This window comes from Apis cerana, linkage group LG4, assembly GCF_029169275.1.
Source record: "Apis cerana isolate GH-2021 linkage group LG4, AcerK_1.0, whole genome shotgun sequence".
Classification (NCBI taxonomy): Eukaryota; Metazoa; Arthropoda; class Insecta; order Hymenoptera; family Apidae; genus Apis; species Apis cerana.
Genome location: NC_083855.1, coordinates 10599707 through 10613872, shown reverse-complemented (window position 1 = coordinate 10613872; position 14166 = coordinate 10599707). Strand labels below are relative to the sequence as shown.

At 48.0% G+C, this 14166-nt stretch overlaps 1 protein-coding gene across 4 annotated transcripts in view; it reads left to right on the top strand.

Moving 5' to 3' along the window:
* Positions 1–1804: 1804 nt before the first annotated feature.
* The window catches only part of LOC107996135 (neuropilin and tolloid-like protein 2), a 73208-nt gene continuing 60846 nt past the window's right edge, over positions 1805–14166 (top strand). For 2 of the 4 annotated variants that reach the window (XM_062074109.1, XM_062074106.1), the window contains exon 1: positions 1805–4147. In XM_062074109.1, coding sequence (XP_061930093.1) covers positions 4012–4147 — 136 coding nt within the window. In that variant the 5' untranslated portion in view covers positions 1805–4011. The remainder of the gene's footprint in view (positions 4148–14166) is intronic. The other 2 variants (XM_062074107.1, XM_062074108.1) reach the window with 2 other exon arrangements.

Genomic DNA, 14166 nt, shown 5'->3' with positions numbered 1-14166 from the left:
GCGCAAATCGAAACGGAATTTTTAGCGTTAGAGAATTCTTTTTGCCCGGCCGTTTGCGCGAGATTCGCAGGGAAGAGGCAGAGCAGAGGGTAGAGTTAAAGGTTTAAGAAAACCGAGCTCGCAGCTGGAAAGAGTTCTCCGCGTGTCTGCAAACACACGAGCCGCAGCAATCCGCAGCACCAAGTTCCAGCCGAGGCGATCCTTTTCGTCAAGGGAATCCAGTCAGTGAGGAGGCTAGACTACCAGTGAACCGGTCAACGTTGATTCGCGCGGGGATGAAAGTTGGCGCGTTCAACGTGGTCGGAAGATCAAAAGGCCGTTTCCAATTTCAAAGTCTGTGTGCGCACGAAGATCGAGGGGAAAAGTATCGCTGGCGATGCGTTTTTCCAGGAAGAACCTGCGAAACGGCGGCCGCAATTTGCAATTTGCAAAAGAGCGAGCGCTTTTGTCGGTCGGTGAATGGCCGCGCGAATTGGAAAACGTCGGTTAGACGTCTGCCAGTGACGGGTGCTCGATCAGCCAGGTTGCGCTCTCTGCCCTTTTGCCGGCCAACCACCGACTTTTCTCTCCCTGCCTTTCGCTTAACGTCACCGCGTCCCTTTCTTTTTAATTTCGTCCTACGAAACGAATTTTCGCGGCCACCCTCGAAACCGAGACCGAAATCGATATCCTCCCTTCGATATCTCGTCCTCTCGTTGGACAAGGGCGAGGTTTTTCTTTTCAAAGCGGTTTCACTCGTCATACGATGAATAGAACTAGGGTGATCGAAGAGCAAACGAGAGGAGAAACATCCCTCGTTCAAACATCAAAATTCCACCGGTAAATTCTGTTAACCTTTGCCCGATATAAGCAGGCAACCACGCTCGTTCGATTGTCTCGCGTATTGGCTCGGTTTATGCTCGTATCGCGCCGGAATGAACGGCTGGCACAATCGTTATACGGGTATACCCGCGTATTTAATGAATGTCATGACGTAGCAAGTTTAATTACTCGATGAAACGCTTTGCCCCCTGTATCGAACGTACCCTTTGATCGCACGATCGTTCGCGCTTCGATGAATCGGACGAGCAATCGACGCGGGATAAGAATATATATATATACATATACACATGTACACACATATCTGGTTCTTTTTCTGCGTTATCCCGGGAACCGGAAACGTCCCAAAGGAGACGCGGAGGAGCAATATGATCGGCAAACAGCCACCTCTCCAACGTTTCGCGTCGATGCAAGATTATTTGCCGGATCTCGATTACGCTGTGCACACGATGGTTTGTTTGACCGCGGCCAATTTCTGTCGTCGTCTACCTCTGTTTAATCTTACGTATCGTCGCACAATCTCTATCCGACGAAACGAAGAATTTCTTTTCCTTCGACCGTGCCCATTCACTCTGCCGTTTACAGGGAAATCCTCCTCGTACAAAAGCTTCCGTTCCTTCCGCGATATACCCCGAGTTCGGACGGGTGGGCAAAAATACATGGCGGGAAAGCGAGCGCAGGACAGTCGAAACGGAAACGAGATTACGCCTCGCCTCGCCACCACCGCGGTAACGGTGGTTGGAAAATAAGAAACGGCGTCAACAATTACGCGACGACAATTATCGGGGAACGCAATTACGACTACGCGCCACCTCACGCCGTTGCCGCAAATTTCCTGGCGAGTCCGCTCCTCCGACGTCCCTCTGCCCTCCCCTCCGCGCGGCCTCGTACACGCGTGAGGGGTGAGATGGGCACGGAGGGAGGAGGGGAGAGCGGCGGTCAGGAGCGAGGAAAGTAGCGAGGAGGCAGGTGGGCGGCCGCGAGACGGGCGGGCGAACAGTCGAGCGGAGAGGTTCTCGCGCGGCGGCTCGCGTGAGCTCGCGCGGAACTCGCGACCAGGCGCCGCCGAGCCGTACCGGCGCGTCCAGTCCGCGTGCTCGCGCAGGAGGGGGCGAACGAAGAGGAGCCGCGGCGAGAGTCAGTCGGCGGTGAGACTCCGCGTGCGACATCTCGGTGCCGTGGTGCCGTCTTTCCGTATCCTTCTCTCTCTCCCCCTCTCTCTCCGTCTCTTCGCCCCCGCGACTTTTCGCCCGCGATTTCGCCACGTGTGCGGATGTGTACGTATGTGTATGTGAATGAGAAGTGCGGCGGGTGACCTGGATCGGCAGCGGAAACGAACGGAAGGGTGCAGCGAGTGTGTTTGAGTGGAACTCGATCGCTCGAGCAGCGACGGAAAGGAAAGGAAAAGTGCGTTGTTCCCCCTTCTTCTTTTCTTTCTTCGTCTCTTCGTTTCTTTCTTCCTGTTCTTCCGTGGACGAGGCACGAGCTTGCGCTTGATCGTTCGACTCGGATTCGAAGGGTTGAATTATTAGGGCAGGTTCGTTTCGAAGGACTGCGAGCTTCTCGTTACATATCGTTCGATGATTCGGTCGGAGCAGAGACCGATGCACGGCCGCGACATAAATATCCACGAAAAATCTCGGCAGCCGGCCAAGCGGCCTCGAAAGATCGCCACAGTTCGAGGGACGGGTTTGATAAGATAATTTAAACAGGCTTCGGTTCCTCGAACGATTTCTTTCCACGGGAGGGGAGGAGGAATTTTTCTTCGTCCAGAAGAAATATTTTTATTTCAATTCCGCGTGTAAAATATACACGCACAAATTTTCGCGCGCGCGCGCATACACACACATATATATGCATTTATATCGTTTTAATAATCGGAGAGGAAGAAACGATCCGATAATTGTCTCTGTATATCTCTTAACAAGCGAGGGCACGAGGGGGATGAGCGGTGGAAAATCCGGCGGCTAAAAAGAGCACGAGGCAGGAGGAGTGGTCGTTTTTACGAAGTGGCTGTTCACGTGGTCATGCATATTCACACGGGAAAAACAAACGAAATGAAAAGTTTATAGTAGGGGGAGAGGGTAGAGTAGGGGAGGGGCCTTCCCGGGGGGAAGAGCTGCGACGAGACGATTTTTCCCCCTCTTCCTCGCGTTCGTGACGGGAAATTAAACGAGCGTTTTTATTTCGTCGCCGCGGAAGGGGATTAACAATCAGTTTACGAAGCGGTACGAAGCGTAGAAGCCAGTCGGGAGTCGCGATTTTCGCGGGATGGGAGATTCCGACGGAACAGTCGGCTCTCGTCCAAGCGTCGAGCGAGAAGGGAACGTCCTCGTTCACGTTTCTCGCTTATCCCGGCGGAACGATCTTCGCGTGAAAACTTTTGAAAATTTTTCGATCGTGGGGGATAAGTGTGGGGGAAAAATCGTTCTCGACGAGAAACTGGATAAAAATCGCGGAAGACTGATTGGCGCGCGGGAGCGTTGAAAGTGACGCGAATCAAAGTGATAATCCATTCACGGCTTATCCAAGAACAGGCTTATCGGTTTTCAATTTACACCGATGTGCCTCGATACTTTGCCGCGAGGAATATTCGATCGACAGTCACACCGGTGATATACCTCGATATACCTTCACGTCCGTCCCATAAAACACCCCCCTCCCCTTACCCTCTCCTCCTCTCTACCCTCCAAAATTCCTTCTCTATCTCTCCTGCTCTCCCCCTCTCTCTCTCCTTTCGTTTCCAAGCTTTCAACCTACACACCAACTTTTTCCCCGCTCTCGTCGACCGAACCATCGTCGAGTTCTCCTCTCTCACCCCCCTCACGATTCGAGAATTAGAGAATACAAAGAATCGCGGCGATGCGCGCAGAGGTGGCGGAATAGCCGTCGGGAAACTCGTAACCGCGTGGTAATCGAGGAAGCCTAGCGATCAAGCGCAGCCCGTCCGATATACGTCGCTCGTAGCCGGTGCCGCCACGTTCGGTCACGCGCCGGATGAGATCCCGAGCCGAGCGGTGGAGCGGGCGGCAACGTTGGAGCGGGTGTGCGAGCGAGACGAGGCGAACAGGGAACGAGGCGGGTGGGACGCGCTCCGCCTCTGTGAAAAACTCGCGCGTGGCCCGCGCGTGCAAGAGCGCGGGACGTTGGAGGAGATCCACGGTGGAAGAAGCTGGGAGGAACGTTAAATGAATGTTGTTGCAAGGGGCGGGTGTGATCGTGAGCGTGGAAACGGTGCACGGCCGATTTCAATTCATAAATGCGCCAGAGGAGGAGCCCACAATGGTGGCTCGGCTCCCGCAACAAGTTCTACTGCTGCTCGTACTCGGTGAGTGGAACACGATCTCTATCTATATCCCCGTTTTTGTGTATATATATATATATATATTTAGACTCGGTCCAACCGTCTTCTCCCTTTCACCCTCGAGCGAGCCACGAAAAATATCTTGGGCCGATCTTTCGCTCGAGGCCAAGGGGTCGCGCGTCGCGCTGCTACCTGTTAGATCGCGGTGGCGGTGGTGGTGGTGGTTTTTCGCTAATCGCGGATTCGAGGGAGATTCGAGGATTCGACGGTGGACCGAGGTCGAATGGAGGCTAGGTCGGAACGAGTGGCACTGCGCTAACTCAAACATCCCAATTAGTATCGCGGAACGTTGGAATTACGAATTTAATTATCGGCGAAACAGCGAGGGGATGGGGGAGGGGTGGTGCGGGGCGTGTTGACGTATTCGCCCGTTAGGGGCGAAAAATTTTATTTCTCTCGTCGAATTTGCGAACGGGGATAATATATAGAATTAAAATATACGGAATTTTGAATTTCGCCTCTGTCGATTCGATTAATTTCTCGTTTAATATTATTTATAACACGATTGATCGGTTGATTCCTCCGTTTTGAACGGTTGGATAGGACGTGGAGAAATTTTAACGGGCCAATTCAACGATCGATCCCGTAATTTCTATTCGGGCCAGCTTCTATTCGGCCAAGTTTGTCAAATAGTGTTAATTGTCCGGTGTATCGATCGGACCTTCGTCAACGGACCCGCCTCTGTCGCTTTTGATTTCCGTTAATTCGTCGCCGTCTATCGATCGTGTCTCCACGCTGGAGCTTCGTAAAAATCTTCTGCCGGTCGCTTTCTCTCGGTCAATCGACGTGCTCTCAGCCATCGCGCGTGCAATCTGCACGGTCGCAGGTGTCGCGACTCGACAGCTCGAATGATTTGCCTTATTCTCAAAAATGTTGACCGAGCGGTGAAAACAATAAATAAAATGGATTTAGATGAACGTATTAACGTTCAATAATAAAAACCACGAATAAAATTTCTTCGGTGAACTTTAAATTCCATAACATGTAAACTATACTACTTCCAAGTCTCTCTTCCCACGGTTCAGATACAAAGGGATTCGTTTCGTTTCTGGAGAAAGGGAGCGGCTTTCGGGCGGAGACTCGTTCGAGCTTTCCCCAATTATCGCTCGAAATTTTAACGTCTTTATTGTTCGCCTCGACATCCCCTTATTCCATTCTTAAACCGTTCCGCGACGTTTAACCGCAAGGATTTTTTGCTTTCGCCCTCCGGGTGAAAAAAATTTCGCCTTCGATCGACTTGGAGCGAAAATACGATATCGCTCGGATGGCTAATCCGCCCGAAGAGGGACGAGAAGTGACGTTTAATTAAGCAGGATTATTCGGGATAGAAGTGAAATGAATAAAGTTTCCCTCGGGGAGGGTGGTACATCGTGTAAACTCCATTAAATATAAACGCGAGATCGGGAGGGAGGGTGGCGAGGAAGGTTGTTCTTGAGGCAAGAGATCCACAAGCAAAGGCAGTTTAACAAGGTTCTGGTAATTGCAAAATTATACGAAGCGTCGTAAGCAATCTGGAACGCGCGATCGAGACTTTGATCGTAATATTCTTTACGCTCCTCGCTTCTGGGGGGAGGCTTCTGCCAGGGAAAAGGAAGAAATTATAATTTCCTCGTGGGGGAGGAACGTCTTCGTTCTTCGAAATTCGCGAGGAACGTCGATTTGTCCGCGGCCGGATGCATCGAGCATCTATCGGGGGAAATGCTAGGCTCGCGGCAAAGAAGACTGCATCGTTCAGATAAGTTTCAGCTAAGTCTCCGTCAAAGGGACTGCACATCGATCCGTGAAACGAAACTGTTTCCATTCCACGGAAAGAAAAGAGAGAGGAGAGAGGGCAAGTCTCGTCAAAGAGCGCAGCTGTATCGTTCTCGCGATTCAACCCACTCGATTGCCTTTTTATCACTCGAGCGACGTCGTATCGAGATCCGCCTCCTCTTTGCGCGCCGCCTCACGACGGATGGAATACAGGGTTCGCGACACGTGTCGCGTCGTTCGTCACCCGGTTTCAACTATTCCGTCCGGAAATGGAGCGTCTATAGTTTAATCTCCCCCGTGACCAACCATGTCAATCGTTGGGAGAGAACAAGTTTCGTGTGGCGCTGCAGTTTTACCCGAATTCCAACAACAATGCTCGATGGAGAGCGAGGGAGAGAGAGGAAGAGCATTGAAAACAACCCTCGCGGTGACTAAACTTGAACGAATCTGCACAATTCATTTGCGCACCGGTTAATTTGTTTCCATTTCGAGATGGAACTTAATTTACCATCTCCTCCTATCGGTCGAACGATTAACCTTTGATTTCATTCGATCAACTTTCGATTGACGAGCGAGCGTGAAAAAGGAAATAGGATATCCTTTTAAATTGCGGATTCACGATTCAAAATTGGTTCGAATTGGTACAAATCGTACGGTAATCTGAGAATATTTTGCTCATTTTCCACGTTGCAAACAGGTGGGATTAACACGGCTCGAGTGTCGATACGATTTCGTTGGCGGCCGATGATGGCGCGGTACAGCCTAATTTCATCGCCGATTCACAAAGGAACGGGTGTCCGTGCTAATCCGATTTCATCCGATTCGCGCTCCTCGAGTTCGGCGATAAAGCTCCGCTTTACATTTTTCATAACGAATTCGCGCGATTGATTGATTATTACAGTTACGCATGTCACGTCGATAATCCCCTTTGGCCGACTCATAAATTTCCACAGGAAAACGTAAGTCGCGAAAGAGAGAGAGAGAGAGAGAGAGAGAAGAGGGGCGGATGCCAAGAAGGCAACCGCAATTTCAATAACGAACGCCTTCCACGGATCCTCTGACGAATTGCTCGTCATCGAGAACGAACGTTCCATCTTCCTTGACGATGTTTTTTTATCTCCAGGAACGAAACGTCGATTCGACCCTTCCCTTTCCACGCGATAATTACCTGTAGACGATGATTGTTGCACCGAAGCAACCCAGCTCTCCAAGAAGCGGTCAATTTGCTCTGGATATACATTCTCTCGCATAATTCATCAGTCGAGTCGAGTCCCCTCGATCTTTTTCTTTTTTTTTCCTTTTTTTTCTTCCTTTTTTTCGTTCGCAATCGCGGTAGACGGGTAGATTCAAGAGTTTTCCACGATTTCCATCTGTCGTGTCTCCTCGAGCTGTCTCTCTCCCGAGAAGTACCGGGAAGTAGACACTTTTGAAAATCCTCTTTCCACCAGTCCCCGAGTAAGCACATTATCGGCTTGCAGCTTCGTTACCGCTCGACGTTTTCATCTCTCGCGGAAATGGACCGCGATTCTCTTTGTTTCCACGATTCATAGAAAGCGGAGGAGGAAACGAGGTTCGATTCTATTTGATAACCGTAACCGATGCACGCGCGTTTTATCTCGAACGCCGCCCTTGGATTCCTCTGGAACGGATCGCTCTGCCCCGACCCGCTGCTCGTTGTTTTCACAGGATCTCCTCCCCTCTCGCTTCCCCTATCCGCCACGCTTCGTTATTTTCTCCGGGACAGCGTATGGAAACTCGATACAAAATGAGAGCGAAGATTCGAATGCCTCGATTCGGATGGATTTCGAAAGGGAGCTCCAATCATCCTTGCCTCCGCTTTGTCCTCTCCGCGAGCTCTCCAAACCCTTCTCTCTGAAAGGTTGCACGTTGTTCGTAATAACCGAAACGCCGCCCCGATCTTTACCGCTGCGGAAACTAATGCACATTGGCGAAAAATCGATGAACGAAACACGCGTTTGCCATGATAATCGCGGACTCCTTTATTTAAGCGGACAAATCTCGACGATTTCGCATCGGATGTCGAACGACGTTCAAAGATTCATAACGTTCTCACGGCGTCGGGTTCACGACCGCTCGCAATTATCCACTTCCTCGGGCGTATATTCCCGAGTTGGTCGCATTTTTCACCCGCGACACCTGACGTCGACGTTGTCATCGCGGGTGAACGCTGCCAGCGACGTTAAGCATTTCAATATGGAAGGAAAGACGAATCTTGGCGCGCACAAAGGGGAATATATCCCCTTCCCTCCCCCGTAACGCATTTATTACGAACGCGACGGAATAAAGACGCTCGTGGCCTGATGAACTTGCAACCGCGGGGAAAACAATACGGAGACCTTGCGTCGTGGGATTTCCTCCGTTGACCAGGGATCGAGGTCGGCCCTTTAACCGGTCTACGAACGGATTTGCGAAAAATTATCGTCCCGATTTATCGTACAATTGAAAATAAAACGTGGAACGAAATTTTTTCCCTCTCGTTTGAATTCGAAGTCCTCGGAGAGAATTGAATTTGAAATAATTTATTCGAGTTCCGGATTCTTTCTTCCCCCCAAAAATAAAGGTTTGTATAATTTATCTACGATCTCCCGAATTTTTACTTTAAATGTTGCTCTCTTTATTTTTTACGTTACACAGTTTTCAGTTTCGTGACTTCCGCGGAGACACGTTCCTGTTTACAAGCGCGATTGGAGGGTCGACGATCGCGCGGGATTCGCAGAGATTAGGCAGATACGAGGAGGAAATAGCGATCGACGAGTTCGAAAATTTAATATCAGCCGGAGGAAAAGCTTGATAAACCCGGTTATCAGCTGTGGACCGGGTTAAAACCTTGAGCACCCTACGCCAACTTGCTCCAGCGAAGGTTTATTAAAGTGGATATATATATATATGTATATGTGTGTATATAGGGCGGACAATTTGCAGCCCCTAATTGGCGATAAATAAGCCGTGGCGCGGCGTTGGAAAGATACGCGGCGGCTTTCCCCGGATGTATGGAAATTTAGGATTGTCGAATCGTTGGTACACGAACGATGGATCGATTGCTCGTTCGCGTTTGCAACGAGGGATAATAATATTGTCGAAATTGGGGGAATTGATTGAGAATGGAAAAGGAGTCATAAATAGGAATTTGAAATCGATATCGAATTTGGAAAAATTGTTTTTGATGTTTAAAATTATCAGTGGCAACACTTCGAGAAACTTATCCTCGATAAATCGCAGGGATGAGAATTGAAAATGGTTGCGAGCAGGTCGATAGCAGTTGGGAAACACGGTCGGGGTAACGACGATATTTACAGCAATGTAATTATTCGAAGTGTAGTAAAACTGTTTACCGCCGAGCGTGGATGTTGTACGAGCATCGACGCGGAATCCGAACGAGAAATGAGCAAGGTTCCGTTCCAACTTGATCGAAAATCATATTTTCGAAATATATCTATTTTCCACGCGACATGCACCGCGACAATTATATCGACAACTCGGGAAGGAATTTATATATCTGAAAATTCATAGAAATTTTCATTCGAAAATGCCGAAATACTTCCGATGTGTCATAAGGGGTGCACTGTCAATAGATAGATAAACTCATAGATAGATAACGATTAATAGTATACTCTGTTCCAAGAGTTGTCCACATCGAAAAAGAAGGAAAAAAAAGATATACGAAGAATGGATGGCAGGGAGAGAATTTGACGATCGGTGATCGAAAACCATCTCTCCTCCTCGGTGCACGGAACGGAATCCGGAAAAATGATAGATTCGTAGTTGAAATTAAATCGGGAGAGGATTTTGGAAAGGCTAGACGGATTAGTTTACCGAGTTGTGTTGGATCGATGAATGGAGAGCGCGGGAAGATAAGCAGGCAACGCGAGTCGAATGCGAAATTTCGCCCGATCGTAGAGAATCCAATAACGGGCGAGATCTGTTGGCGGAACGGATCGAGAGCGATACGGACGTCACCGGTGTATCACGCGGTTGAAGTTTTCGAAAGAAGATCACCACGACTCGAAGCGGCAGTTTGGGAAAATTTGGTTAATTAAATTTCCAGTCTCGCCGATATCAATGAAGACAGATTTCGATTAATTGCACGCGGAGGGCGTTCATCAGTGAAATTGGATTTCGTGTCTGCCCCGAGTAGAAACGCGTCGTTTCCACTCGATTTTCCCTTCCCGGATCGGGCAATAAGCGCACGGAATCCCGTGGAACACCGTGTGCAACTGCTTTCCACCGTTGCCTCTCGCAATTACGCATTTACAATACTCGAAAAGGATTCGAGCCCGGGACTCGACACGCGACTCTCAAGATTTAAGCTCGGGGCTGTCTTACGAACGGTCGAATCGACGGGGGAAGGAGGAGGGGGCGGAGAGGAACGACCAAAGCGTTAATCGTTCGCGTCTCGAAACGACATTTACGATTTAATGCCCCAAGCTTTTCGAGTAGTTTCACTCCTTTCCCCGTGTTGCGAACAACGCCTCTCCCCCTTTTATTTGCATCAAAAAAGCGCCCGAATTATACTTTCGAATTATTTTAACAGTCTCGTACGAGCAATTTTAAACCAAGGAAATTTTGAAGAAAGACGAAAGCGACGTTGATCGAAAGTTTGTCGAAAGTTTCCGCGAAAGAAAAATATGCGTTTAGAAGTGGAAAATGTATTTTCCAAGGGATCGTAATTTAACTCGAAATACTCGACTTGACGAATGTTCTTTTTTTTTTTTTTGGGAGGTGGAAAAATAATCGCGGCACGCGGTTCAAAAAACTTTGTATCCCTTTGACGCGGCCGTGACTCAAGCGTTAAATATATATATAAAAGGAATCGTCTTTGCGCGTTTCGTTCATTAACTCCGGTGGATAAAGATGAAAACTTTCTCGCTAAAAGCGTAGAAGATAATGATCGTGGCGAGGAGATCTTGGAAAACTTTTCCGCAAGTTTGCTGCGATACAAATCACAGAAGTATATAATGTATTTGCCAAGTTGAAGAACGACCGAACGAATTATCCTGGATAACTTTAACAGAGGACGAAGCGATGATCGATCGATCGAGAAAAGGGAACGCGCGTAGAGAAGACGAGGGGTTGGAAAGACTGAAACAAGACTGGATCCGGAGAGGGCATTCGAAGCGTGTAAACGAATCTCTAGAAGCGTTTAAACCCACTGGCTGTCGAGTAATTTCAAAGAAATAGCGAGCCGCGGCCTTTGCGGCTCTCGAGACAGGTCTGTGAGAGCGTGGAAAGTGGATTTTCGCGCGGGCAGACGCTCTGAAAAATGGACCACTCGTAAACATCCCTTGGGCGGAGCAAAACGGTTTCTGCAATCGCGAGAGATCGTCGATCGCGACCGAGTTTTTTCGAATCGAATTATTACGAATAATTCTTCTTAATCTTGTTAATAATAAAGAAAAACCATGATCATTTCCATTCAAAGAAATTACAACGTTTACAACGTCGTTTCTTCCTTCTTTGCGGTTTCTGAAAAAATATATAAAAAAAAAATATACATGTAGATAAATTGGAAGGGAATCGCCTTGGTTATCGAAACAATCGGGGAACGATAAAATTTATTAAGACACGGAGAGGATATCGGTGCAATCGGTGGAAAATGGCGCGGCGACGGGGACGTTTCCGGCGACACAGCAGTCCACTTCCTACCGGAAGCTTCCGATCACGGATGACGAGTTCGAAAACGTTCCGCGAGAACTTCTGTCCACTTTTTATCGTTGCACGGCCACGCACGAGCGAGCCTGAAACGAAGCGTGCCGATCGAGGACGGAGCCACTCGCGGTCTTTCCTTCCCTGCGTCCAGAAAAATATTTTTCACCAAACTCCGACAACGATTTGTAAAAGTTGCCGTGATTTCCTACTCGAGCGACCGTTGCGCCCCAACTTTCGACGTCCAAACTAACCGGATCGATTGTTGTTCGGGGATCTCGAGAGCGAACGAGTTTTTTTTCCTTTCTCTCTTTTTTTTCCTCCCCTCCCCTCACCAGTTTTTTCGTTTACAACCATCTCGCGCGCCGCTCGAGGATATCGAGGATAACCAGGAAACGCATAATTCCGCGGACAAAGCGCAGCACGAAATCGGCGAAACGATTTTTCTCTTTGAGCTCGAACAAAGCGATTCTCTTTTCCTGTATCTCTCTGTCTGTCTTTCTCTCTCTCTCTCTCTCTATATATATGTATGTATATGTATATATACGCGCGGCGTTAATCCAACGAATTATCGGCCTTTTTCTAACCAACGGTTCCGATCATCTTTCGTGAAATCAGTTAATCGCGAGAACGCCCGATTTCCCTGTCTAACTAACAACGTTTCCGTGTACGGTTGTACACGCTTACCGCATGGTTGAAATTGGCTTTCGTCGAGGGAATGAAAAATATTTCGAGTAATATTCATCGCCGCGATACGAGCGTAAACGTTATCGAGTTACCTTTGCGCGTTCTCTCGTTCCTGGATGAATCTCTCGTTCAGTTTTAAACATTCGAGAGATTTTCGTACAGGCTAATGTAATTATTCTCCAAACGATCGACGATGGAATGGACTGGATCGGTAAGATCGGCAGAGAAGAGAATCGGGTGTATTTTCGCGAAAATTCGCTCGTATCGAAAGGGAGAAGAGATCGCGCGAATTCGTTTCTCTCGTTTCTCGCAATTGATCAGCCTATTAGAGATTCACACGAAAAAATGTGGATAAAAAAAATTCAATCTCAATCTCGAGTAAATTACTATCTATCCGCCTATCGAAATTCCCCAAACGCGCGCCAACCATCGATACTGTTTCTCGATGGCAATTATTTGTTCCGTGGACTGATAGCAACGTAAGGATTTCATCGATTATCGGGAATAACTGCATTATTGCATTCCTGTAGAGAGTGTGCGAGCCAGCCACGATAGAAGGGAAATGAAATGCGATTCTTTTTCATACGACGCTATTGTCCGAATCGTTTCCGCCAATACGCCCCCTTTTCGTCGGTTTTCCAGCTAAAAGCGAGGATAATATTCCTTAAAAGCGACGAAGCACGAGTGAAGAGTTAGGGAAATCGCTACGTTATAGATGTTAATTTTTCTCAATAACGCGATATACACGAGCAACAGTCGAGGAGAGGATTCATCCCTTAAGTGCATTGTTTGTCATTGTCGAATATATATATATATATGCGTGTATGTAAGATGTTTTCTACTTTTGAAAGAAAAATTTAAAAAGTAATAAGAAAATTAAGACTCATTCGGTTTTTATTTTTACATCATTATTTTCTTTATATCCATAATCCGCTAGCTGTACATCACTTTAGCATATTCCATCATGAATATAAATTTATGAAAATTTCCCTTGCTAATATAACTTCGATATTTTCCCATTTTAAACGAGACAGGTTTCTTCTCGCGTAGTCTTCCTTCCTCTTAGTAACGAGACAATGAAAAGAAACATTTTAATCCCGTCATTCCAAGATTACCCAGCTATCTTGGCGCACAACGCAACGCCATAAACTGGAATTCTCGAACAACGCGACGAGGCATTGCCTTGGGAAGGGGGGGAAGCCAAACGAGCACCTCTAATCTCTTGCTTACCCTACGTACCCAGAAATCCCTCGTAATTGTCACAAAGGATTAATCCTGTCCCTTAATTACGTTTCGATGAACCGCTCGGACACAGAGCTCGGTCGACGATTTCTCCTCGAACCAACGAACCAAAGATGCGCGCTGATAGAAAAGAGATATATAGAATTCATTTTTCTGCAAACTTTTCCCTTTTTTTCTTTTTCTTCTTTTTCACAGGAGTCGAAATCGAGCGGAGGAAGCATAATTGTCGCGTCTCGCCTCTCTCCCTCGATCTTCTACCACGTGCCCTCGGCAAAATTGAACCATCTTAAAATACACTACGCTCTCTCTCGAGGAGAGAGAGAGAAAGAAACAGAGAGAGAAAGACGAGAACGGGAGCGAAGGGCTGGACGATTCGGGCGACGAGCAACAACGTGCGAGTGGCGGGTTACCCGCACGTTCGTGCGTGAATTAATGATATTAATACATCAACCTACATTTCGCTTCGAGGAAGACGAAGGTTACGCGACGAGAGTTTTGTTAATAAACCGCTCGACTCCGCCGCGCGGAGGAATCGCTTCTTCCAATCGACCCAATTCCGACGAATTTTTGGCAACCGATTTCGCCCCGCTAACACAGTTCTTCCGACCGAGAAAAGTCGAGAAAATTGTCGCGGTGGA